The sequence below is a fragment of the Epinephelus lanceolatus genome, chromosome 3, assembly GCF_041903045.1.
Source record: "Epinephelus lanceolatus isolate andai-2023 chromosome 3, ASM4190304v1, whole genome shotgun sequence".
NCBI lineage: Eukaryota > Metazoa > Chordata > Actinopteri > Perciformes > Serranidae > Epinephelus > Epinephelus lanceolatus.
In genome coordinates, this window is record NC_135736.1 from 15,523,140 (window position 1) to 15,549,545 (window position 26,406).

Here is a 26,406-nt window from a genome sequence, read left to right on the forward strand (position 1 = left end):
AATTGTAAAGGTTCATACAACTCCATGCCACCTTTAACAGCTCAGTATTTGATGTGTACAAAACTCGGCGCCTACAGGGTTGTGTTTGGTTTGGTGCATAAACTTATTCAAACCACATCACATGCAGGCAGCCTCTCCCTCCTGTCCTCCGCACACCTGAAGTGAGGTGGAGTGCGGAGAGTTGGGGCGCCACGTGCCACGCGCCACTAGTGCTGGCTTGGATAGTAGTGGTGCGCGAGCTACGCAGCCACGGGTCCTGAACGCAACACAGGCTTATCGTGCGCCAAACCTGAGACAACACGGACCGACTGAACGGAGAGAAACAAAAGAAGAGAAAGAATAAAAGTAGAGGGAGAAGAGTGTTTTTTTTTCGACGAGTCTTCTTCGTGAAGGTAGTAAACAATTTAATTGTGTTTTTCTGAGGTGCGGTTTCTACAGATACATATCACAGTCGGCAGTTTGTACAGAGAAACGCGCTGTTGATTGTTGACAGATAACACGGTGTGCTTTGTTTGTTGTTTGCTGTTTTTCACGGGTTTATTTATGCCAGTTATACTCACACTTGTTTTAATACTTAAATAGTAAAACAGACAATTGCACTGATAACCAGAGTCGAAGCTTCTACTAACTTATATTCACTCACTTTAACACATTTAAAAGCGAGGAGCGGAGTTTACTCGAAGTAAACACAGATGTGATAATGGAGACATAATTGACAGTAGCTAGTTGAGGAAAGAAAAGTGGTGTGACACAACTGCTCGTTTTTAGTGTGACAGAAAATGGAAAGAGAGAGGAGAAAATAGAGCTACTGAGATTTAAATAACTTAATGTTAACTGATGAGAAACCCACAGTCGTTATATGGAAAATAACGCCCAAATGAAAACAACTTGACCACACTACGTTTACTTTAGATATTACTGCAACGATAGAGCCGTGTGCAAAGGGGGTTTAGATAAATGAGCTCCCACTATATTCCTGTGTAACAACACGCTGCGTGGACTCAGCTCATTATTGACTGACTGTTCAGCCAGGGAGCGTTTGTGGGAGCTTCAGCACCGCGGACAGCGATTTGAGCCCGAGCCAAAGATTAAACGGCACAGGCATAACAAACAGCTGGCTCTGATTACTTCACACAGGATGTGGCCAACAAATAGACTCAGGCTAAAGACACTGACATCACTGACCAATAATTACAATGATGAATTAGCTTTAAATTAAATGAAAAAACACTGAAAAAATAGTGTAAATACACAGATGTGGATGGGCAGTAGTCACCTATTTATCAGATTACCCATGATCAGTATGTATGAATTAATGCTTTTTGAGATTTTGTTAATTTTTAGGCTCTACACCTTGTACTCTGGTCAGTAACTGAAAGTCCTACTACAATTTCTTTTTATTTAGCACTGCAGCACTGCAGAAAGTTATCCGAAAGTAAGCAGTGGTAAACAACTAGATAGCCCACAGGCCTACTTGGCTGACATCCACTCCTCAGTGTTCCAGCCAGACAAATACTGTTACAGCACAAATTTAGACAGGGATGGTGTGGGCTGCAGCAGGGGATTATTTTTCTGCAATTGCAGGAGGAAAAATGTTTTCTTGCCACTGTTCAATACAGGCTCGCAACCCACATCCTCTCTGGATGAGAGTTGTGTACTTGTTGCAGTAAGGCAGACATTGATAATAGGTTGTCCGTGTTATCTGGACTTGAAATTATGTGGTTCAGACTCTGACTCAAACATAAAGAGATGCCACTTGCATAGCATTTTAGTGTTTGTTCCATTTCAATTCAGTCTTTCAAAAGCTATTGGAAACTCACTTTTTTATAAATAATTTTCTTGAAAAAAGAAAGAAAGAATTCTTAAAGCTTTAAATAGGTTCAGGATAAAACTGAAGTCAGTCGACCTACTTGTAAACCCTGCTGCTTTTGTTAGACATTGTCTGTCAATGTTACAGGCATTGCTTTTTATTTTATTCATGTTGTCAAAATCTATTCTACCATCTTGAGCCACATATTTAACCCGTGGCTGGCAGTCAGTGAATCTTTGTATTTCCCATCTCTGGGGTGCAAGTCTTCATGCAGCCGGTCATAATGGGCAGATTTTCAAGAGTTCAAGGATCCACAGTGTGTTACAGAGCGCTTTACAGCCCTGTTCATTTGTCCTCTCATTAAAACTGTGCAGTCTTCCTCCTTTTCTCCATCCACCTTCGTGCCTTGTTAACTCAGCAATATCACTGTTGACAGTTTACTAACTTGTCACTTATGCCCACAAGAAAACACAGCTGCAGGTCATCATTAAATGCCTGATACAGGTTCCACATGGAGAAACATGATCATAGTCAGTGTCCTCAGTGTGTATTGGACTATTGCAATATTATACCTACTGCACATACTACCATTGTAATATGAGAAAGAGCTTGTCTACTATTACTTAATTGCAATATTAGTAAATGTAAGATTAAAATGATTTAGTTTTTGACATAAAACTGTTAATTCTAGTTGTTTCTGTTCAGATTTATGTCATAAACACATGAGGATAATATTAATTTGTCACAGTTGTAAAAAAATAGGATGACATAGCAATATTATTAGTAGGTACTGAGTGTGTATGAAACATGCTAAACAGTAAAACAAATTTGTTAAGCACAGTAAATAAGAATTCCCTGTAGCGTCAACCCACTCTCTTGGCTGTGCCTCGCCAGTTTCAGTGATCACTCAGGCTCAAAGAGACATCCTCATGGGATTATCCTTAAAAAGTAAACACGATGCTGTCACGGCAGAGAGGTGCTCAGTTTTCAAACACCTTGAAGTGTGACAGCAATCCACTTTTTAAGTTTTAATTTAGATTGGTAGTACGCTGTGGCTGTACACTGACTGTGGTAGTCATTGTTAAAGTCTTGTACGATAGGATGTTACTATTAAAATATTTACATGTATAATTGATATCTTTCAGTTGCATTTTCATAAGACTGTCATTCCTTGTCTTTATTCTGTGTGTGTGTGTTTGAGTGCCTAAAAGACTGTGTAACATGTCCTGTGTATATTTTTGTTCTATAATCCTCTGTGATGTTTTTCTGCCTCTGTGTCTCTCTCCTGTTTTCCTCTGTTTCCCCTCTCCAGCATGTAAAATTCACTACCAAATAGGAAGCCTTCATTTGGGGCTCGCTCATCAGTTCATTTATGCTTGACTAATTCGGAGGCCTTTCTGTATAGTGTTGCCTGGCGACAGAACCAAGTCAAGCACTTATAAATGGGAGACTTGTTCTCACAACAAATACAGGAAAATGGATGTTAGTGCTGTGGGTCACTGTTTTTTTTGTGCCAGACTCGATGGAGTGTCAACCCTTTTAGAGATCACTACTGTACCATTCACTTATGTGTTATTAGATTAAATAGACCCGTCTGTTATCTTTGTTACTAATATGTCTACATGGAATAAAAACAGTTCAGGATAACTGTCCCTGATGAACACAAAGTTTTGGCATTTTATCTCATTATTACCTTGGAAGATATTAAAATGTAGAGAACAAGCTGACTGACAAGCTATCTGTACACTTTCTGATCATGATACTGTATGAAGGAAGACACGGGGGATGACAGCTCAGAGCCAAAACCATTTGCTAAAAGACATAAGGGAACTGCCTTTGGAACAGCATGAAATGCTTGGGCTATATCCAGAGCTGCCCCATCAAATTAAGATGATCTGACATTACAGATGTACTGCGTTTTGATGCAGTCTGCTCTAGAGTCTTGAGGGTGAGTTAAGAGAACACGTTCAACATGAGGTCAGCTGGTTCAACTGTTTGTATGCAAATGTGGCACAACATTTAACAGCCAGTTGACTGATTTTGTGCCCCGAATCTCGTGATTTCACTGCGGAGAAGAGGTGAGAATATGACACGAAATTTCCACTTCATTCTCTGTCTTGACAACTCACACCACCACCACCACCACCACCACCACCTCACTCTGCTGTGCGCCGGATGATGTGCTGTAAGTTGTCTGGCCCACAGCAGAGATTTGTATTTTCTCATTTTTGGGAGGCATGTCTTCAAGGGAGGGCTGAGGCATCTCCAAAATTAGACCACTGAGAAATCATTCTGGCTTGTTAGCTCCCTACTGGAGGCCAGCACAGCTCAAACATAATGGCTGATAGATGAGAGCATATGGAAAAGAACTGTCTTCTTTGATATAACGTTAACTGTTAGAACCCCATAGTTGGGAAACCAGACAAAACAACAATGGCTGCTGTATTCAGATTGGAAACAAGGCACTTATCATTAGTAACTTTAATTGCAAAGGTTTGACATATTCTTCCCAACTGCACAAAAGAGTTGTTCAGTTGTGTGTTCCTCCCCAAAAAAACAACACCACAGGCTGATAAGGAGCTTATTATTATTATCAAATTGAAGTTTGGTATGGGCAACAACCTCGAGTGGTTATAATTATTATGACGTGCATGGATGTATTATTAGATCTGGATACCAAACCCCAAGAGGGCACCTACTCAGTCAAAGAGAATTTTTGCTAGTATTTCTCTTACTGGCCTTGTCCTCAAGTTCCCACTTGGTCCATAGACTCTACATTGTGATGACATCCCAGATTTTTAAAGTCCTTTTTCTCAGCTCAGGGAAAGTTCTAAAAATATTAAACCTCCATGGATCAAGGATTAATTGTACAAAGAGTAATAACTGATCTGTGCTTCAAATTATTCTGTCAACAGTTGTACAGATGTCTCTTTTTATAACGGCGGTCTATGGGGAAAATGATTTTCTGGCCACAGGGAATTTTCCGCTGCAATACTGCGAGTGGCCACTGGAAAAATTGGAAGCAAGGATGAGCTGCTGTGCCATACCCAGTTCTCTAATACATCCATGGTCCCCCACAAAGTCAACACTGAGTCATTTTAACGTATGCACATATGTAATCTAGAGTCACGTATTGTTTCGTCATCACATTACCTTTACTTCATAATATCAGGTTAAGTATGTAACATGACAATGCCCAACCATCATTCTTTTCCTAAACCTAACCTAACCAGTAGGGACACGAATTTAGGGAATGCTCCTGTGGGTTGTATTAGATTGAAGAAACAATACAGGTGTGGTGGTATGGATGGAGAACTTGTTGGGTATTGTGTTTGGGTATTAGATGAATCGAACAGTTGCTCTAGTCGATACATAATCCATTAAAATATTTACCATGCAGCGTCTAGGTTAATATACTAGAGAGGGGTGTGTAGCCTCTTTTAAAACTGGCCATTGTAGGAACAGTTTATATCTAGTCTGAACATGACTGCAGGCTTAAAAATGCCCTTTTCTAGGTCATTATTGGGTCAGACCCTAAACTCCTTTTTAAATTTTCAAATGGTTTTCCTTCTTCAAAAACAAAAAAAAAAAAAATCAAGATTGGCAACAGTAGTTATGGTAAAATTGCTCATCAAGAGTGAGGCTTATGTGTTAGCCTATTTCCAATCAGTAAACGGCAGAATTTAATATTTATGACTTCAACTTATAGAGGGCAGGTGATACTTTTGTAATCCCTATAAACAGATATATGCGCATATATGCAAAATATAGCAAACAGGACAAGATTTTGGTGTCCTAAGTGTTCTGGTTTCTGTTTGTGGTATGAGTCACAGTTGAGTGGAATGTAAACAGACAGTCCTTCTGGAAAGGTGAAAGGTGAAATGAAATCTGGGAACCCATTGTTTGATTTTGATCAGTTCTGAGACTGATACTTATGTAACTTTGATTGTTGTATGAAATATTGTTAAAAAGTCACATTTGGATTCATAGTGCCACTGCTGCTTTGGATATAATGGTCCCAAAATAATCTGTCTGGGCTGTTTACTTCATACTAGCTTTGCTTTTAATGCTGGGAGACATTTTGGACAGTCGAGATACAGAAAAATATAGCATTCTGTGTAATACTGTTATGACCAGTGACACACTCCCTCTGTAATACTCAGAATGCATTAAGTGAGGACAACAAAGAGTGGCTGCAGACAGTTTGGGGGTCAGTGTATTGCGCTCTAATGTATGGTGATGTTTTCATGTACAAGGGTGCATGTACAGAGTCTAAGAGAGTATGTATGATGTGTGCATCACATGTAGGCTTGTGTTGTGTTTTCCCTTTAGCTCATCTGCTTAAACTGTACAAGCAGATCTCAGCAGGCTGACGATGGGGGCTGCCAGCTTCATCCAGCTGTGTCTGTGGCTTGATGACATATCTCCTCTCTCATGCATTGAACTGCTATTGTCCTCAGGCTCCTCCAGCCAGCCCTAGCAACATCAACCAACAGCAACTAACTCCCACAGTGTTAGTCGCCTGTCTACATCAGAAGCAGCAGAGGGACTGCACTCATAGCCACGCTCTTGCAGCCACAGTGGCTGGGTCAATAAGCATGCTGTGACGCTGAAAAACCCTCGACAAAGAGAAACAAATACACAAATTGCCCAGTCAGTTTGTAATACATTGTTTATCTTTGCAATTGTTTAACCAGAGATGATCACTATAGCATTGGTGTGTCACACAGTGTTAGGGTACTGCTGTGTTTCACATCAGAAGCCAGATTTGACTTATTTACTAGAAGTTGTCCTGTTAAGAAGAGATAACAAATTATATCTACAACATAATGTGACATTACGGGTCAGCCATGTTTGTGCCTTGGAGGTCTGTCTGTGTTTCAACATAGCACACTACAGCAGTTGAAAAGGGTGGAGACATCTGCGTTACTCTTTGCCTCGCTATTGGATTTCCAATTGTTCTCGGAAAATGGGGTATTTTTGGCGGTGAACTGTTTAAATTAAGGTTGACAGGAGGTTAGGTGCATGTTAACAAAGTAGACAGAAGAGGAATGCCCTACTTTTGGTGATGACGTGCCCTTTACTCGAGCAGCGGTGTGCCTCCGCCTTACTTGATGGCCTCTGGACCCCTAGTGGCTTTGTTCAGTATCACATTCATGTTGCTTTCAGTTACATCCTTTTGAAAATAATGTTTTTATATAGTGGAAGGTTTTCTGTAATAATCTGTGAAAATATTTTTAGTGTCTGTTTTTGCACAGGAAAAATATATTTTAGGTTATAAAGTTATAAAACTTCTGCCTAAGGAGGAGCAGACTTCAGCCTTGCCACAGGTTCAACCAGGTTCAAAGGAAATGTTGATGTTTATTCAGGAGAGAGGGTGTTTTGTGTATCCCTTTGCAGGCAGGGAGGGACCACGAGCTTTTGTGTTGGTCACAGTGGCTTTGAACATCTAATGAGAAACGTTTCTCAATAATAAAAACAGAACCTTTTATAAAGCCATTTATAATCCCTTAGAGACCAGGAGAATGAGCAGCATTATCAGTATTCATAATGGATTGAATATGATAACACTGGGTGTGTATGTGTGTGTGTGTGTGTGTGTGTGTGTGTGTGTGTGTGTGTGTATGTATTCTGAAGGGTGGAGGACTCATTCTGAACCTTCAGTATACACATGCCTGTTCTGTTTAACTTTGCGGAATATGAGAGTTATTTTTATCCCCCCTTTTTCATTTCTTCTCATTAGTTTAGAGAAGTTCAAACCTGTGTGAAGCAAAAAATTAACAAACATTTTGTTGAAAAGGAAAACCCTTGACTCTCAACCTTCTGTCCATTAATTGTTCGCACCCTAATTTCCTTTTCTTTTCTTCTGGAGTTAAGGGAAAGGGTTAATCACATAATTTTTAGTCAAGCCGGCAGTCGCCAGCCACATCATCACTGATGAAAGCAGATAAAAGCACTTAAATATAAACTCCAAGTTTGGTAACTTTTTCCCAACGGACAATTTGACCTCTCATAGTAGGAGAAGCACATAAAACATTAAAGTGTCCAAAGAATGCATGCCAGTGAACCAGCACACATAATAGCAGGGCACTGGATATGTGACCCTTGAATGAAATGCAGCAATTGTTAATGTAATTATTTACACATTCCTGCATCCACAGCACAGGGACATGCTTGGAAATATTTTGCAAGATACTCCTCACAGAAACTGCAAGACACTTTAGAAAATTCCTTTTAAGAATGCCCCCCAACACGTGACAGAACGATGCTGCATATAAATTAGTTGACAATTTAGTTGCCATATCTTTCAATGTTTTCATTCATCCAACAATAGGGAGTTTGTCAGTAAAATATGTCTTGACTGGAACATCACCAGGACAGTAACATTTTCTGTGATTGTGGACTGACTGTGGGTTTTGTGTTAGGCAGTTTTAGGATTGTCCATTTAAATGTTTGGCCATTTGTTTGGTCAGTTGTCTCTCTAATCTAAGATAGTACAGTTGGTGTCAGTTGAAAATCAGATGTTGTTTCTCAGGACTGCCCCCGACTAAGAATTTTCTTAGTCGACCAAGAGTTGTCATTTCGGGCCATAAGTTGACTACTCCTCCGCATGTTTATGATATAAATTTAATTATTACATTATACATTTTGGACGGGGCAACACTGGTATGAAGTCAAGGTCTGAGAAAGAATAGTATCAGTAACATTGTTAACACTATGCTACATTACAGAGAAATACAAACTGTACTAATGAACCATCATTAATATAGGCCTATATTTTATCTACAGTGCACGTCACACACTGAGCGAGCCGCCTGTTAATGACGCTGTCGGCAAAGTAGTAATGATTGTGCTAAGTGGCTAATGGGCATGTAGCTACTTCCATGTTTCAGATGATACGTCATGTTTGTAGTTGACGAATGAAGATGAGTTTACATATCACCTTGGGTTCGTCCTTCACCTTCTCAAAATAATCCCACACTTTGGATTTCCTGCCCGACATATTATTAACTAGCCTGTGTAATAACTGCAGGTACCAGCTCTGTAAGTTAACGTGAGTCCTGTCTGACTGCTGAGCGTGGCCACTTCCTGTGTCTGTCCTTTCAAATTAAGTTACCACATGGTCCAGTCATATAGGTTTTTGATTTATTTTGACAAAGTGCAGCTCCTAATAGAGTTTCATGTGTGTTTGTTTGTTGAAATCTTGCCAGCTAATGATCTTTCTGGTTGACTAACATTTGGTCGACTAGTAGGACCCAGCTTTATTGTTTATTCATATGCCTAATTGTTGGTATTACTCATTGTCCTTTCTTCTACCAAAGCCATGGACACATCAATACAGTGCTCCTATATACATGCCACAAGGTGTTCTAGCTTTGCCCTCACACATATTGAGTTGGCCCATGCAGTGATCTCAGTAATGTTATTCATAATGCAACCTAATGCAGGTGGTGAAGGGGTTGCTGGCTGGCACAGGAAAAAAGATGCTGCCTTTCTTGATTATGTTCGAGTTTCACCAAACTGCAAGAAGTGCCTCTAGCTTTTTCTAAGCAGTTTGCTGGTATTACTGGGAAAATGCAACAAAAACAATGTCCAAATGTTGATTTCTGGCCTTAGTTGTCTCCTAATTGAACTGAGCTGAGCTGCCCTAGTAAAAGTCTCTATCTTATTATCACTAGAAAAGTATTATTGTGAAATGGCTACAATGTCATTCAGCAGCTCCTCATTATAGTGGTAAATTGTTCTCAAAATAGAGTTCTCAGCATGGGCTTTATACTGTAGAAATACAGGGCTAATCTGGTTTATGTGAATAGTATCTGTGTCAAAACCTTTTGGCAACAACAATCAATATTTGATCTTTAATGGGTCACAGAAAAGCAGCTGTATGTCACGAAAAAGCATTTCTAATCATGATTGTATTTCTGACACATATAACAAAAACTGTATCATTGACTTTTAAATTCAGATTCAAACACATACTGCATGTGTTATTATATGATGATTGGTGTGGCTATTTTGAGCATCGTTACTATCGTTACAGTATCCTTGTCGATTTTTGTACGTGTTTGAAAGGTACCACCAGCTTAAATAGCTCCTTTCTTCTCACTTTCAGTAATAATACCCTATTTGTGAAAACCTATATTTATGTGCAATCAACCCTTCAATGTGTGCTTAAAACAGCCCTCTGGTCATGTACAGTGACACAAAAAAGTTTTGAGTAAAAAGCATGCATCTTGTCCTCAAGTTGTAGCTTGATGCTAAATGACTGAAAATAGAGCCATGGACATTGTAAATGAATGGCCACTGATTGCAGCGTGGTCAAGAATAGCTGAGGTTTAATGATATCATTTCTCATTAATGCTGGTTCTTTGTGCTTTAGTGAACTCTGATTGCTTAGACATGCTTCCCAACTGCATCCACTCACCATCAGCCCAGTCTCAAGAGACAGGAAAAGACACGTATAGATAAAAATAGAAAAGATTAGAGTCTGTGTTCTTTTTTACACTACTATTTTCATTGTGTGAAATTTCAGTAGTCACATTAGGTTGAACAGGTATCATTAAAAGTAATTTTTTGTAATGGCTATGTGACTGTTGTCCTAAATTATACCTAATTATGGATGAAAGGGTGTTATCACGCTCACATGTCTTAGAAAAGTAATTTCACATCAGAGAATGTAACAGGCAGTACTGGCCAAGTTACTTTTGAAATGCAGTAGGTTACAGATTACATGTTACCCTGTTAAATAAATAATAAGTTATATAATATAACCAATTACTTTTAATAACTGTTCTAATGTTTTAAACTGGGCAATAAAGCAAAAGCAAAAAGTCCACAAATAGGCTATGCCAAAGAAGAGTGAATGTTTTATTCTATATAAAAAGTTTTACTAAAAAGAATATATTCAGATCTAACCCCTTTGTAATCACCGACATTTTGATTAGTAAATGTAATTCAATCACATATTTTTCTCAGTAACTGTTTACAATTACATTTATTTTGTAATTGAATTAGGTGATCTATATAAAATGAGTATTATCATTTGAAGCATGCGAGATCACTCCTGTGTGCACCTATACACAAATGTACAACCAAGATAAACTATATTATAGCTTAAAGCAAGAAAAGGTTTTCCAATTTTAAAGATACATGTTACATTACAGATAAGCACTGATACATGGGAGGAAGAGAAATGGATACAAGATAAAAAAGAAAGAACAGAATAGACAAAACAGGCTGTGGGCATGTGCTGAGCATACAGATCTTATTAATAGTGTGTGTTGGACTTACAACAATTGTCTTCTAGGATTTATTACCCTTGTTATCTAAGAAGTGGGGCAACCAGCTTCACATCCATCTGGAGTGTATATGGTTAGCCTGCACAGAATATATACATTGAACACAATCTAACTATACAGATCAAATTAAATGATTCATTTGTATTGTTTTATATGATATTACATACTTTTTTAGAAATACTGTATATTAGTGTTAGAACGTGTGTAATCTGAGAGATGCAGCCACATGAGGTGTTTAGCGTCGGTGTCATCTTTTTGCTGAAAACATGCAATTTGTTGAAATATTAGTTGCTGCATCTTCTTTAAAGCTCTGTTTATAACTGTGAGTGCCACACCTCACCCCTTTACATGTGACTGTTCTGTCTGTTTAGACACTGCAAGCTGGCAGATGTGTGGAGATCTCCCCACTCTATATTCCACTGTGGCTTTACATCCAGTCATAATACAAGACGTTGATCCATGGAGAGAAAAGAAATGGCACAGATCTTATGAAAACTTCAAAATCCTTTGACATATTCACTCCATCTTTCCAGTTTCCCAGTGGGTGCTCAATATGGCAGCCCACTGAGAACTCATTATGTAAAATCAATTCCTTTTGACACGTATCCTATGCCAAGCTCCCCAGCACTCCAGCTTCCGGCAAATGTGGGCATCAGCTACCGTACGAGCAGATCCATCCTTTTGTGTGACGAGCGCACGCATTCATGCGCTGACACATACTGTACGCCATCTGCAATGCTGTCTCTGCATCACTAGATGTAACAGAGCAGAGGTGGATTTATGAGATATTAGGAGTTGTGTTATAGCAGAAAATGTAGAGAAAGCAGTTTTATAGTGCTCTTTTGAGCATCATCAGTGTCATGAGTTATACTGCATGTTTGTTTGGTTTTTTTGGCTGCAGGCAGCATGAGGGCAGTCAAATGAAAAACTTTACATAATATTTTTCCAAACATGCTCCACTAAGCCTTTGGCCCTGCACAATGTGGTTATTCAAATTCTAATGAGAAACTTGGGAGAAGAGAGGATCTTTCCCAGATTTCTTTCTCGGCTAAGAGGAAGAAAGTCCTTTGTTAAAGCTATCTATTATCATATTCCTGTTTATTACTTCCCATTCATTTCAAACTCATCTCTGACTGGAGTCAGTTCTCAAAGTCTTCCATTATAAACCTGAAATAAGAGGAAACAATAAACCTCAGAACTTTACCCAGACTTTCCCCTCCACCCTGCATCCCACAGACACACCATCTACTGCCCCCAAACTATTATTAACATATTAATGCATTAATCATATCATTGTCACACATTGTGATAAGAAGTTATACAGTTTTTCAGCTATGAGATGATGGTTTCAGTTTTTTGAGAGAAAAGTGTAACTCAGTAGAGTGACTTTCTTTCTTTTTTAGCCTCTTTTAAGGTACAACATGTACAAGCACCGCTTTTTTTCTGAAATGATATTTTCTCATTTGTGTCCTCCAGTTCTCCTATTCTCTTCCCTCAGGGACAGTTTGATGTTTTGTGATAACTTGCTCCCCTCTACTTTAAGGGACTCAGTGAAAATGTTTTTCTTTCTTCTCCTCTGCCAGCTCCCCTTTCTGCCGGCGGCGCACCCCCTGCTGTTGAGGCTGTGGTATGAGCCTATGTGGCAGGAAGGCGCTGACTTTGCTGAGCAGCGTGTTCGCTGTCTGCGCCCTGGGCCTGTTGGGGATCGCCGTAAGCACCGACTACTGGCTCTACCTAGAGGAGGGCGTCATCCTTCCCCTCAACCAGAGCACAGAGATACGCATGTCCCTTCACTCTGGCCTCTGGAGGGTTTGCTTCTTGGCTGGTGAGTTAGTGTGAAGTCTGAAACACATAGATTATGTGGTTTTATCCCTCATCCCTCGAGGCAAGGTATATCTAATTTCTGTCAGATTCTGCTTTGACACAGAGCTTTATGACTCATTTGATTATAATTAGTGTTAGATACTGATTGTTATCCAGGCAAGGAGAGATGGAGAAACAATTTAGATGCATAAGATCCCTGTTTAGTTATCCATGAAGTAATGTCCACAATCAGTTTGTACCAAAACAAAGAATCTTATTAAAGGATAAAGTACAAAATCAAAGTCTAGATTCACCAAGACTCCTGTGCAAGAGTGGTCTGTACATTTATTCTCAAAGAAATACGTGCAGAGGCACAAACAGACTTCTGGCTAACATGCCATTTTACATGAAAACATTGCATGCAACACTTTAATGCCATCTTTTAAAGGATGATACATGTTCTGCATACATATTTACAGTAATTTGTGAACTATCAGTGAATTCAGCTTCATCACCTAATCTTTGTGAAGAAGTTAAATAAAGATATTAAAGTGCACATGTAGTTAAGAATAACATTAATTAGCCATGGCACCTCTATACCACACTGCTTTGGTGAATCTAGGCCTCAATTTCTAGCATTCAATAAAATGTGTACTGTACATGCACAGTCACTTGTGTTTCTTTCCTCTTTCTTTCCCCCTCTTTAACCAATACTCTTTAGCACTTAAGCATGAATATTTTAACTTTGATTTAACCTCTGTGCAGTGATAGGACCAGTGTGTTTCCTTTCATATTTGATTTCCACGCTCTGCTGTAATTTTAGGTTGATCCTTGAAAGTGTCAAGTAGTTTTATTCCAGTTGAAAGACTGGCTTTGCTTGATGTCTTTCCTCATGACTTACCCAGTGGCTGGCTCCTGGCACCAAAGGCACCTTGGATTGATTGACTGCTATTTCTTATTCCTTCTCTTTGACCTGCATTTCTTTTCCGCCAAAGCACTCAACATGAAAAACAAGTATTACTGACTGTACAGTTAGCGATGCTTACGTATGTCGGCAGTGCATGGTTTTTTTACACCTTCTGGCCTTTCAAAACATCGTTCCTCCCCAGCTCCAACATCACAAAGGCATGCTTGGAGGTCTTGATTGGAAAAGAAATACTAACTGTTAGATTTTATTCTTTTCTTAGAGAAACAACCCTCCAGACAAGTGTTGCCCCAGAGTAAACCAGGTATCAACTTTTGCTCTTACCCTTTGCTTCCTCTGGTAACAGCAACAATTGACTGAGTCAATATGCTGTCTTACTCTTTTTGGATGTGCACTGTAGCTCTCATTTATTACAATCAATGATAACTCTGTTTAGGCCTGAAAAAAAGGAAAAAGCTTTTGTTTTGCAAATATGTCATTTATCCTGTAATGTTATTTCATTTATTGTGGAGTTGTTCCTTTAACCCCTGTTTCACATCTGACCTGCTCTGTCCCATTTCAGGGTTAATCATTCAGGCAACCCAGTTGTAATTAGGTAACAGATGTTTTTCTACCACGTAGCAGTGTAATGGACTAATGGTCCAGTGTGTGTTTTAGGGGCAATTGAGTGGCCTTATTGCCCACTTAACTGTTCTGATTTGACCCAGAAACAATTACTGCACACTATGTTGTTATGCAAGGGAACGTGAATGAGGTTGCATTGTGTTTTGGTTAGTATTGATGTCAGTTTGAGTTCATTGGGTGTTAGGCTATTTGATTCCAGCATGAGGACAGCATGTAGAGGATCTCTGCAGCCAGCACTTACAGTCTGTCATCGGACCATATGGGGAACTGGGCTTCTTGTGTGTTGTAGACTGCAAGGCTTGCAGCAGGACTAGTTCAGTAAATAAAATGAACTCAGCGTGGTTTTTATTTTTGGCATGACCTGCCATTCTTGGAAATAAAAGTATTTCTCCCAAGTGTTTTTAAGAGCGCAGTTTCCCCCGATTAAACTGCATTTGCATTTGCATTTCTCTATAAACGCTTTTCACTGCAAGTCCGGAACAGCTGTGTTACTGGAGTCCTTGAAGACTGACTGAAAATGACCCATTAAGTCTGCAATGTGGAAGCATAATCAAGGTCTTTTGCAATAGTCATTATCTCCATCTTTTGCAATTATATTTCAATAGGCTGAGAATTGGGGGTTTTTATGTAGAGGTAAAAAAACAAAAAAAAACCCACTAGCTTTACAGTCAAGCTACAACAGAAAGCTTGTCGAGCCTGATTGTCAATAAGGAAGAAGCCTCCCACACCTTTAAGTGATGGTTAATAACCCAGGGAAAGAGAGCCACCAGGAACCACAGACTCCATCCCTTACATTACATAATGTCTAAGTGTAACTGTGAGGATATTTTCAATATTGCCGCATTACATAATGACTTAATGCCAAAAGCAAAAGGAGAAGCCAAATAAAAGCAAGAGTGGGGGAGAGATAATTGACAGGCTCATGATTGCCTGCTTACCCTGTAGATCTCCCTCACACGCTCTGCGACAGTTCTTGCTCTCATATTTTATTTTTAATCTTTCAGTCCTCATTCATCTATATCAGTCATGATGCATTCAGAGCGTTGAAATTCTAGTGTTTCTGTCAGGAAGCCGAGGTGTTAAATCACCCAGATTTCGTCCCATCTTGTCTAATGATTAATTTATAGTTACTAAATGATAGCATAAACACACAACAGCTGCACTTATTAAGTACACAAGACACTCTTTTCCCTAAAGGTCAGTTTTTATGCCTCAGTGCCTACGATAGCTGTGGCTGGAGGCATTTTGTTTTTGGGATGTCCATCTGTCACATTTTCGTGGATGTGATATCTCAAGAACACCTCGAGGGAATTTCTTCGGATTTTGCACAAATGTCTACTTGGACTCAACAGTTGGCTGATTAGATTTTGGGGAGCAAAGGTCATGGTCATTATGACCTTGCATCTGTCTCATTCTGGAGAATGTGATATCTCAAGGAGACTTTGAGGGGATTTCCTCAAATTTGGCACAAACGTTTACCCTGGAAATCCAGAGTTCTCGCAAGAGCACAATTTGAATTTGCTCAGCGAGTCACTCTGGCAATCAGTAATGATGCTCATTACCTATGCCCATGAAACCGAGCTGCACCAATCACATTGGTTTATCTAATGTAGGCGGGCCAGAGGCAAGCTAAACAGATGACGACAGCACTGCCACAACAAAGTCCGGAATCAGTCAGTAAACATTGCAAGATGGCTACGGATGAACACCAGCTGTTTGAAACGGCTCTGGCCGCTACAATGAACGAGTTAGACTTGGCTTTTTCTCTAAAAGAGGAACAGAAGACGGCGCTCGAATCTTTCCTTTGCAAGAAGGACCTTTTTGCTGTTTTGCTGACCGGATACGGCAACAGTCTAATCTACCAGTTAGCTCCGCTGGTAGCGCTCTGGATACGTCACCCCGTGTATTGTTCTGATTGGTCGTAGTGTTATCCAATTGCGTGCAGTGATATTTACAAATGCATGCTTGGTGCCGCCCCTCGAGCTGGGCCATTTTCATTACTCATGGCCAGACCCTAAATCTTTCTAGATTTGGGTCTGGATTTCCAGGCTAACAAACGTTCACCTGGACTCAGCAATGAAGTCATTAGATTTTTGGCAGTCAAAGGTCACTGTGACCACAAAAAAACATGTTTTTGCCCATAACTCATAAATTGATGTGCCAATTATGATCAAATTTCACATATGTCTAAAAGGATAAAATGTAGAAGTGATAACATTTTATATCCAAGAGGTCAAAGGTCAACCTCACTGTGACATAGTCTTCTTGAATTACATAATTCCAGCCACAGAAGGGGAAACAAGTGGCCAGATGCTGAATTTGTGACACTAATCTTGGATGCCCTCCTTGAAATTGTGCTGATTGTATAGATCTTCTGTGCTGCTGGGTTGAAGATGTGCGTGACGCATCCATATTTTAAAATTTGTAGTTTCTTTGAACAACACCCATATCTGAAGCATTGCCAGCTGTCATGGCTATGTATGAATCTGGAGTGACATGAATGTAAACTGTACCTGCAACTTGACTGGTTTGCGGAGGCATACAACCATGAGGTGGTAATTCTAGTTTATGTTATGATACTGCATCGCATTTTATGATGCTTGCAGAGGGGGGTCTTTTCAGGCAAGGTGGCCAGCCTTAAACCTTAAATTCTTGCTGTAATGAGAGTTTGTACCAGGAACCACAAAGTAATGAACTCTGCCCGACATGATGCAATTAGTTTTCAGCTAGACTGGGGCGCTACCTCCTACCAAATTTTTCAGCACTCACCCGGCTTGACCCTGAAGCTGAAGTTTTGACATCAAAGGCTTCTTCTCCCTTGTGCACATGTACACAAACACACAAAAATTAAATGGATGGGTTATAATCTGCATGAAATGCAAGATTACAGAGAGGACACACACACACACACACACACACACACACACACAGAGAAGTTTACAAAAATGCTCCATCAATGACTAACACTGGCAAAATAGTTCAGGCATGTGTGTTGTTAGTATGAACTGTAATCAATGCACCATTGTGATCCTTAACTGTAATACTTATACTACTGTATGCTGATATTTTAGGACTGCCCTGGTCCAAACTCTCACTTTGCATTGTTCTAGTATGCATTATCAACACTTTATGAAAGCTAATTACATATGCTGAACCACAAAATCTCACCTAATCAAACACCTCATAGTGTGGGGTTAATTAAGTGTTGATAAAGACATCAGTTACAAGAGTGTGTATTTGTGCGTTTTGGTGCTAGACTTTGTACTGTATGTGTCAGAGCGATGAAGGGAAAGGTGCTGAAATCTAATGCTGGGTGTTCCTCACACAAATACTGACAGTAGAACTTGTGTATTGTATGAAACAAGCTGTTGAGTCCATGCTTGCTTGCAACTTGCTGTGAAGTTGTTGTTAGGTGGCATTCAACAACGTCACAGAGGAGAAAGCTGAAATCGTGTCACAGCCATCACACAAAGCTTACTCTCATGAATGAAAATAAATCCTAAAAACTTGACATTTGTGATGTGCAGTCATAACGTTTAATTGCCAGGATAGGTATTATTATCATTCAAAGGCTACAAGACATCTATGTATTCTGCCAGAATACTGTACATGTTTCTGTGTTTGACTTTTCTCTGTCGCAGTGGGTGAATTAACAGTTTAATCAGTTTTGTAGAGTGCTCTAGATTTATGTGAAATTTTACTGAATGTATTTCTCTCCCTGTCCTCTCTTTTAGGGGAGGAGAAAGGCCGATGTTTTACCATCGAGTATGTGATGCCCACTAACGTCCAGATGACCTCTGAGTCCACTGTTAGTGTCCTGAGTAAGTAACTTTTCACACTCCACTATTATACAAGAGAACAAGAGAACTAGAGAATGGAAAAAAAATAAGTTGAAATATAGTGGGACAGGTATAATATACAAGCTTAAAAGTTACAGTGCAGTGTAAGAAATGCATAAAAGATTGGCTTAATAAGAGGCAGCGGTAAAAAAAAAAGTGGCGAGCAAAACAAGTGATACTACAATATGCAGCGGACACCAGGAGAGAGAACCCAGTTATTTCCCATGGTATTTCAAGATTTGTCATGTTGTGTTGGCACCTGTGTAGTGGTGAGTGGAACTGGTTAGATGGACTGGACCTCCAGCACATTACGCCCTCCCAGTGAACCTCATTGCTGGCAGGTGAAAAAGTGTCTGGTAACACCATGTGTCACTGTGGCAGCACATGTCTGTCTGTAGTCCTCTCCAGGCCAGTGGTACCATAGGGTTAACATTGACAGAGACTGCAATGCACAAGCCTTTTATTTATTTTATAATGCCAAGTCCAAAGACATCACATTTATGACCTAAATCTGACCTGAGTACAAGTCATGTGACTTGAGTCCACACCTCTGCACAATGCTGTCATCTGTGTTGTTTGTGCTATTCCTGGCCCATTCCCCAAGGCCAGTCCACTCAAGATAAGAGCTGGGCGTGTATGAAAAATGTAAGGGTGCCATTTTCATTTTGTAGAGACCCCCTGCAGCGTGAACACGCATGGATACACATGAGTACTGGTGGTGTGCCGACAAGCAGCCACTTCATATCCCATATCCCTCATGTCTTCAAGCTGCAGTCCAAAGATAGCCTTTAAGGTCAAAGAAGAAGGACATAGTGAGACGGAGGTAAACCAGGTGGTCATAGAGGTACATTTACATGCCTCCCTCTCTGATGGTTGTTGTAACACATTCTTGGGACTCATCAACTGAAATAAACAAGTTTAGGGGAAATTAGATATTCAAACAATTAAATAAATTCATCCATTTGTTTTTGATGTGCTTATTATGTGGGCACAAAAAGAGTAAAATTTCAACACTTCAAATGTCTTTCGAGATGCAACAAATAACTCTCCTTTGATAATAACTAACAATGCAGAAGTATCAAAGGAGCGATTATTCTTTCACTTTATTAGAGAAGAAAAGGAGAAACAGAAAAAAGAAGTGGGAGACAGGAGAAGTCTTGTAAAGATATGAAGGTCAAGAAGTGACAAACTTGAACATGAAAGAATTGGCGTGAATTTAAAAGTGTAAATGTGAGAACAAAATAAGAAGACTCCCTGAAGTGACAGATATATAGGAAGAAAGGATTTAAATAGACGGCGATAATAAGAGTTAATTGGCTCAGTATTCATCCAGGCACACTGGTAAAATTACATTAATATCCTGTATGCATTAGTTAAAACTTTCCATTCAGAACTGAAGCTTTTCCTGACTTTGTTTCAGACTCAACATTAATCCAGAAAGACTTTATTTATGGTGTTGGATATCCACAGTAGAATATAATGGACACGCTTACCACACAATCCAAACTTTACTCAACTAAATAACCAGTTCCATTAAGGTTATGGCCTTAAACTTCTGGTCCACTTAGCTGGAGGGGCAACATTGTGTGTAATGGAGAACACAATGGGGGTGTGGAGAGAAATATTACAGACTTGTTTGTCTTCTGGGAGGTGCTTTACCATTTGCTCACAGTAGGGAGGTCCAGCTTCATCTTGATATAAACGAGGACCCAAATTCCTAAACCCACATGATGCTGCCTTGACGAGTAAGACCAGCCTCAGTGGAAAACCTCATGCTGCTACTCTAAGGGAAAGCTTTCATTAAAAGTTTCACAAAGTCACTGAAAACACACACAAAAAAAACCCAAAGAGAAAAAAAAGTTTATGTTAGAATCAAGTAGGAACAACTAGAGCTCTGATGCTCTGTCCAACCCCTTCAGGCTCAGGCAGGGCTGGACTGAGCCATAATTTCTCATTATTGCCCCTGGCTTGGATCGGGTCAGGTTCTCGTGATTTGTTGAGCTGGTTGGCAGTGTTTGCTTCTGCCTCCCCATCAGTGGGAGAGATATGCATAACATGCAGCAAAGAGCGATGATCATCATCTACATGCCGCATCACCATGAACCACTAGACGCACTTAGGGTGCAGTCTGCTTTGCCAAACCTGTCGTACACGAGATGACAGACTTTTGAGTAACAGAAGGAAGACAAGAGGGAGAGGTGGTGTGAGGAAACATATCGGTCCTTAGCTTGTAACAAATGTTTTACTAATGAAAAATATTTATTATAATATATAAGTTATGATATAATATGAATATTTTCACGGTAGCCTAAGAATTATGGGGATTGGGTCCGAAACTGCTGCCGTAGGTCACATCTTAAATCAAACATTTCGTGTCTCCCTCCAGAGATGATCCGTTCTGCCACACCCTTCCCTCTGGTCAGCCTCTTCTTCATGTTTATCGGTTTTGTACTCAGCAACATCGGTCACATCCGACCCCATCGCACCATCCTGGCTTTTGTTTCTGGAATCTTCTTCATCCTGTCAGGTACTTGGTTTGGCTTTTACTCACAACATATCCAAATAAATAAATCAACAAACACAGGTACATTTGAGAAGGTGAACATGTGTTGAACTAAGTAAATGGTGAAAGGATTTTTAATAAACATAGCTGTTATGTTGCAGAGTTCAGGTGTGTGTCACTTAAATTAAGGAAGAGAACACAATGAAACACTGTTATTGTTCTATTAAAATCTGAAATCAGTAGATGCATGGTCTGCAACAAGAGGGACACCAATCATATACTATCAATGTTTTTGTAAATTCCGTCTACCTTTCTCTGCATAGTCATTGGAGTTTGTGTGTTTCTGTGTTTCTCTGCCTGCCTCCCTCAGGTCTCTCTCTGGTGGTTGGTCTGGTGTTGTACATCTCCAACATTAACGATGAAATGTTGAACAGAACCAAAACTAATGAGGCATACTTCAGCTACAAGTATGGCTGGTCGTTTGCCTTTGCTGCCATCTCCTTCCTGCTCACTGAGGTAACTTAATGTTTTTCACAAGCATCAAAACGAATCCTCTAAATCTTTCTTGCCTGACCAAAACATTAGCCGTGGGTCTGTTTCTGCTTGAAACCCAGATGTATATCTACATGACACAGATTTTTTTCAATTTAGGTTCCAGGCTAGAAGATTTTACTTAATTCATGTCTGTCCAGGTGCCTTTAAGATGTTATCCAAGCTCATGCTTTCATAAGTATGTGCTTAATGACAGCTCTGGCATTACTTTGCTTTTGCTAATTTACATCTCTCATCTGTTGCGTTCATTATTCAAGATACACTTTAGGCATTCAACCAACTCTTCTCATTCCCAGGTCATCAAATACCAATGCTTTGCCATGCCTCAGTGTCTCATAGCGATGCACAGGGCACAGTGTAGTGTGTCTATGGGACGCACAACTGAAAAACAGTATAACTCATAAATCATGTAGTGAAACAGTTAAAATAAGTAAGTTTGTTACGTAATGTAACATGACTTATAAAAGTCACGTTAGTCAATGTGTAACAACCATCTGTAAATTGCGTACAGTTACATTAAAACAACATCGACTCTTGGTTTCACACGGGACATGAACTATGGTCTTGTGGTTGGAAGTCTGGTTTTGTTTGATCCATCCACCATCCCTCCTTCCAACCCTGTGTGGACTTTCTCACTCTTTATAGTCAGTTGCTCTCAGCATTAAGTATTGCTGCATATGGGGTTTAAAATGGAGTTAAAGGGTGCCTTTGGCTTCAATATCGCATACCGTGGGATGTTATCCAGTGTTGGTATTTGACACCCTGGGAATGATCAGGTTTGACAGATGCACTCATTTATCCTTAAATACTGTCTAAAGACTTTAATACAAGTCCCTTCTCTGAGATATGATCGTCTCTAATGTACTGGACTGTGCAAAACAGCCCTGATAAAACATGATAATGTGGGGTTAGTAAGCAATGATTCATGTTTTTCTGTGTCTTTTGTTGATACTTAATTCTCCTGTAGTCAATCACAATAATCTGAAGTCACAATGACGGGAAACATTGAATGTGCATTGTTCTTTTTCTGTGAAATTGTGCATTTGATGTCATTCAAAGAGGAAAAGAGAAGAAAGAAATGAACAGATACTGCACATACACACATCCTGGCATAAACCCATTCAACTAAGCCATGATTCAAGTGTTCAAGTGATGTTGTTTTTTCAGATTGTTATTCAGCAAAGTCATGAATCATCAATTAGTGCATAATTCTCTGATTTTCCATAATTCATTTTATTTAATTCTTGGAATGAATAATTTCAATGGTTAAAATGCCTTCATGTGTTTGGTTTAAAGTCACCTGAATTTGACATGTTTGTGAACAGAATGTGTTTTGGAGAGTGAACTGAGTGTTCCTTTGCCTCTGTTCTCCCTCAGACGGCAGGTGTCATGTCAGTGTACCTGTTCATGAAGCGCTACACAGCAGAGGAAATGTATCGGCCCCATCAGGGCTTCTACCGGCCTCGCCTCAGCAATTGCTCAGATTACTCCGGCCAGTTCCTCCATCCAGACGCCTGGGCCGGACGTGGTCGCAGTGCCTCCTCCATCTCCTCTGAGGCCTCCCTCCAGATGAACTCCTCCCACTACCCTGCTCTCCTCAAGTGTCCAGAGTATGAGCAAATGTCCTCCTCACCTTGCTGAGGCAGAGGATCAGTGGTTGTTTCTATCTATCTGGAATTTGGAGTAAAATTGTCTGATAATTTGATATTATCCAGCTTGAATCGCTTTCCTCTTCAAGTGTCCTGACTATGACCTGATTCTCTCTGCCCTCCCTGCTACCGATTTTTTTATTTACACTTTTTGGTTTTGTAGGGAGCCTAACTTAAGTTGAGGGTTAGCCAGTTCACTTTATCCTCAGCTCAGTCTTGTTTAGGGGGGAGCTGTCAGAAGACACGAGACAAAAGAGTCTGACCAGGTTGTACTTTAATCTGTTTTTCTGTAGTTTTTCAGTGACAGGTGACTAGCCACCTGCAGAATCGACAAAGGTAGGGTGAAGTCATCTGAAAGGAGTAACTTGAGTAGCCTCAACCTGCAGGGAGAAAGTCCACTATTGTTTGTAGCACTGCCACCATCCTGATAGCTTTTTGACAGGATTACAGCTGCACATCTGCAAACACGGAGAGTTTGGAACAGGGATTAGAACTGGATAAGCAACTGTGTGCAATGCATGCAGAGTCAGGTTTTCAAAAACACTACAGTGTGAGTTTTCAGCCACAAAGCAGAAACTAATCAGTGACATCACCTCAGGTGAAGGGGAGAGTTGATTAAAATGATAAATCTCAGAGGGTGGTTTGCTTAATTTGACCTAAGACCATTGCACACACAGTGCAGACTTGATTTCTAAAGGTTCATAAGGTTAAAATAAAACTGTTAATTTTTTTGTCTTCTACACATCGTACATGTGCACCCAGTGTGCAGCTTTCCCTCACATCCCTAGGTGTCACTCCTCAGTTGCAGTGTGCTGCAGAAAGTGGCTTTTTGCTGTATTATACTGTGTTTTCTGACACGTCACAGCTATTAAAGACAAACTGTTTCATGTTCAAGTTTAGAGCTCATGAAACATGATGAATGAATGAATTTCAGCCACTTAAACAGATCATTTTGGGGAGTTGGATTAATGACAGATGGTATTTGACCTTCCATATGAACTTCAATTCTTACACCACCCTCTCAGTATTTCTGTATCAGGTGTGAACAGTCAGAAGTACTAATATAACTCCCTTTAGGTCGTTTGCAGAGGAGCCCTTTATTGTTATGTAGCCACAGGTGTTTTTAAACTTTTAAAGCTGTACCTGAAGGGTGGAAGGCTTCACTTTTTTATATTTGCATTGTGACAGCCTGAGTGTTGTCACAGTTGGCCGTGACCACCTCATTTGGACATTTCACTGCTTCCTTTTATTTTGCAAGTACTGACACCAAAGGAAGGGTTTGTATTATACACTTCTAGTATAAGAAACATTGTTTTTAAAGGCCTAAGTCTGAATATATTAATGGTTATATAAACGTTGAGTGTATTATTGTATATTCTTGTAAAGGAAACAGCCAAAACAAACAAATAAATATGCTCTCATCATAACCCATTGATATGAACAATACAGGAATGGTTTGCATTAAACAGTACAGATGTACATAAACCTTTTATATTCTCTGAGAACATATGATTCCTGTATTCAGTTGTCTTCATGGAGTTGAGGACAACAAGTGTATTTAACCCAAATAAAAAAAGAAAAGAAGCAGTACAGGGGCAGCACTGTCTGAGTGTGAAGATCAGATAAGAGTTAAAAAAACATTAGTTATATGTTTAAAGAAGAACAGGCCAAAGTGGAGAAGAAGTTTGTGTAGTCGTGGGTTTTGATGGTGAATGTGAATGAGTCAGGTGGTGTTAAAGACTATTTTGACATGGAGCCGTTGTGAATGTAAGATGTGCCGAAGGAAACGCTGCTAATAGATCTTTCTTTTACATATAGTAAAATACCTCTTTCACTGAGATATAATAACTCAAATTATAGATGCATATTTTTCTAATTTACCCCCTTATAATGACAGGGTATTCTACATACAGCTATACTGCAGTCCTTAGTGTGCCAAGAAAGAAGTTGTATCCAGGTTAAGTGACTTGAGGTTATGTATTGAATATATACATTTCATGCAGCATTAAGTGTGAGTAATCATATTACAGAGAAGCATTTTGTCTTGTGCAATAATCTTATGTTTGATATATAACGAAAATTATAATTATCGTCAGTACTTAGTGTTGCATGGTGTAACTCCACATATTATTAATGGCATGCAACATCTCATCACTGGATTATGGCATTACCACCTGCAATACATGTAAACAAACACACACTTTAATAAACACACACAGTGCCAAGCTATGCTCACTCTGTTTTGGTATATATATAGACCTGTTACATTTTATTTATTTTAAACAGTGTAAATATGAAATCATCGGTGTGTATATAGATTCATTTTTTGTATAGATGAAAGAACATGTAAAAAATATATGGTTGTTGTTGGGTAGATTCATCTGCAGATTATGTGAAAGCTGCTTTGCCTCCTGCATCACATTGAGAATGTGAGCTTTTGCATAATGTTATACTTACATAACTGTAAAGTATTCAGATGGTGTCATCGTCAGACATGAACTGTCAATATCTGTGTATTTTTACAATCAGAGTCATTTTCATGATGTTAAATGTGCAATGGAATATGTATAATCAATGAAATAAAGTTTAATGGAATTTGATAAACAATGTGTTCCTTCTTCTTGTCCATGTGTCGTAAGGCTTCATGAATGTTGATCATCACAATCATCACAGTATTTGGTTGTTCCAAAGTTGAGGCTTAAATCTAAAGGTGACTGTGCCCAGCTCACATCCCAGCTACATCAGCTGATCTCAAACAGCCCAATCAACTGATGGAGCAGCTGACTGATGGAAGGGAGTCAGCTTGAGAATGTGAATGAGCCCCTGCCTTAGGCAGGCATTAGGTTCTATGTAGGCATAATGCGCATGGAAGGGCAGGGAGGTTTGCTTTCTATGCCTCAGGCTTGTCCTTGTTTGCACGTGGAAGGGCAGAGAGGTGTGTTCTCTCTCTCTCTCTCTTTCTCTCTCTCTCTCTCTCTCTGTGCCTTAAGGCTTTCCACTTAGGCATGTGGAAGAGGCTTTCTGCACAGGCCCGAGAAAAGGCAGAGGCCCCAGAACAGAGCCACACCACCAAATATATTACTGCAAATGGAAATAAAAATAGAAAATGTAGAAATGTGTTGTTGCATCCTTTCTCATTTAATTTTACCTTAGTTTTTGCTTTAGTTTGCTATATTGCCTCAAAGGTATCTTGCTTCTGTTTTGCTTTGGTTGTAAAAGCACTTTAGCAACTGTTTTTAAAGGTGCTACATAAATAAAAATATTATGATTATAAAGCTATAACATCTCTAAAGGTAAGATCCAGTTTTGGGGTGGTATTTATTTATATTTCTTACTATTTTTTCATGGTTCAAAGGCAAAAATGAAAAATATTGTTTGTATCACAGTAACAAAGCCCTTTAA

The 26,406-nt window shown here is 39.6% G+C and overlaps 1 protein-coding gene across 1 annotated transcript; it reads left to right on the forward strand.

The window, feature by feature from the left end:
* Positions 1-251: 251 nt before the first annotated feature.
* Positions 252-25,608, forward strand: LOC117254831 (voltage-dependent calcium channel gamma-5 subunit). Its single transcript, XM_033623261.2, has 6 exons — positions 252-392; positions 12,693-12,934; positions 18,196-18,282; positions 20,687-20,827; positions 21,174-21,319; positions 22,733-25,608. The coding sequence occupies exons 2-6, from the start codon at positions 12,739-12,741 to the stop codon at positions 22,994-22,996; spliced, it is 834 nt and encodes a 277-aa protein (XP_033479152.1). The 5' UTR covers positions 252-392; positions 12,693-12,738; the 3' UTR covers positions 22,997-25,608.
* The last annotated feature ends 798 nt before the right edge of the window (positions 25,609-26,406 follow it).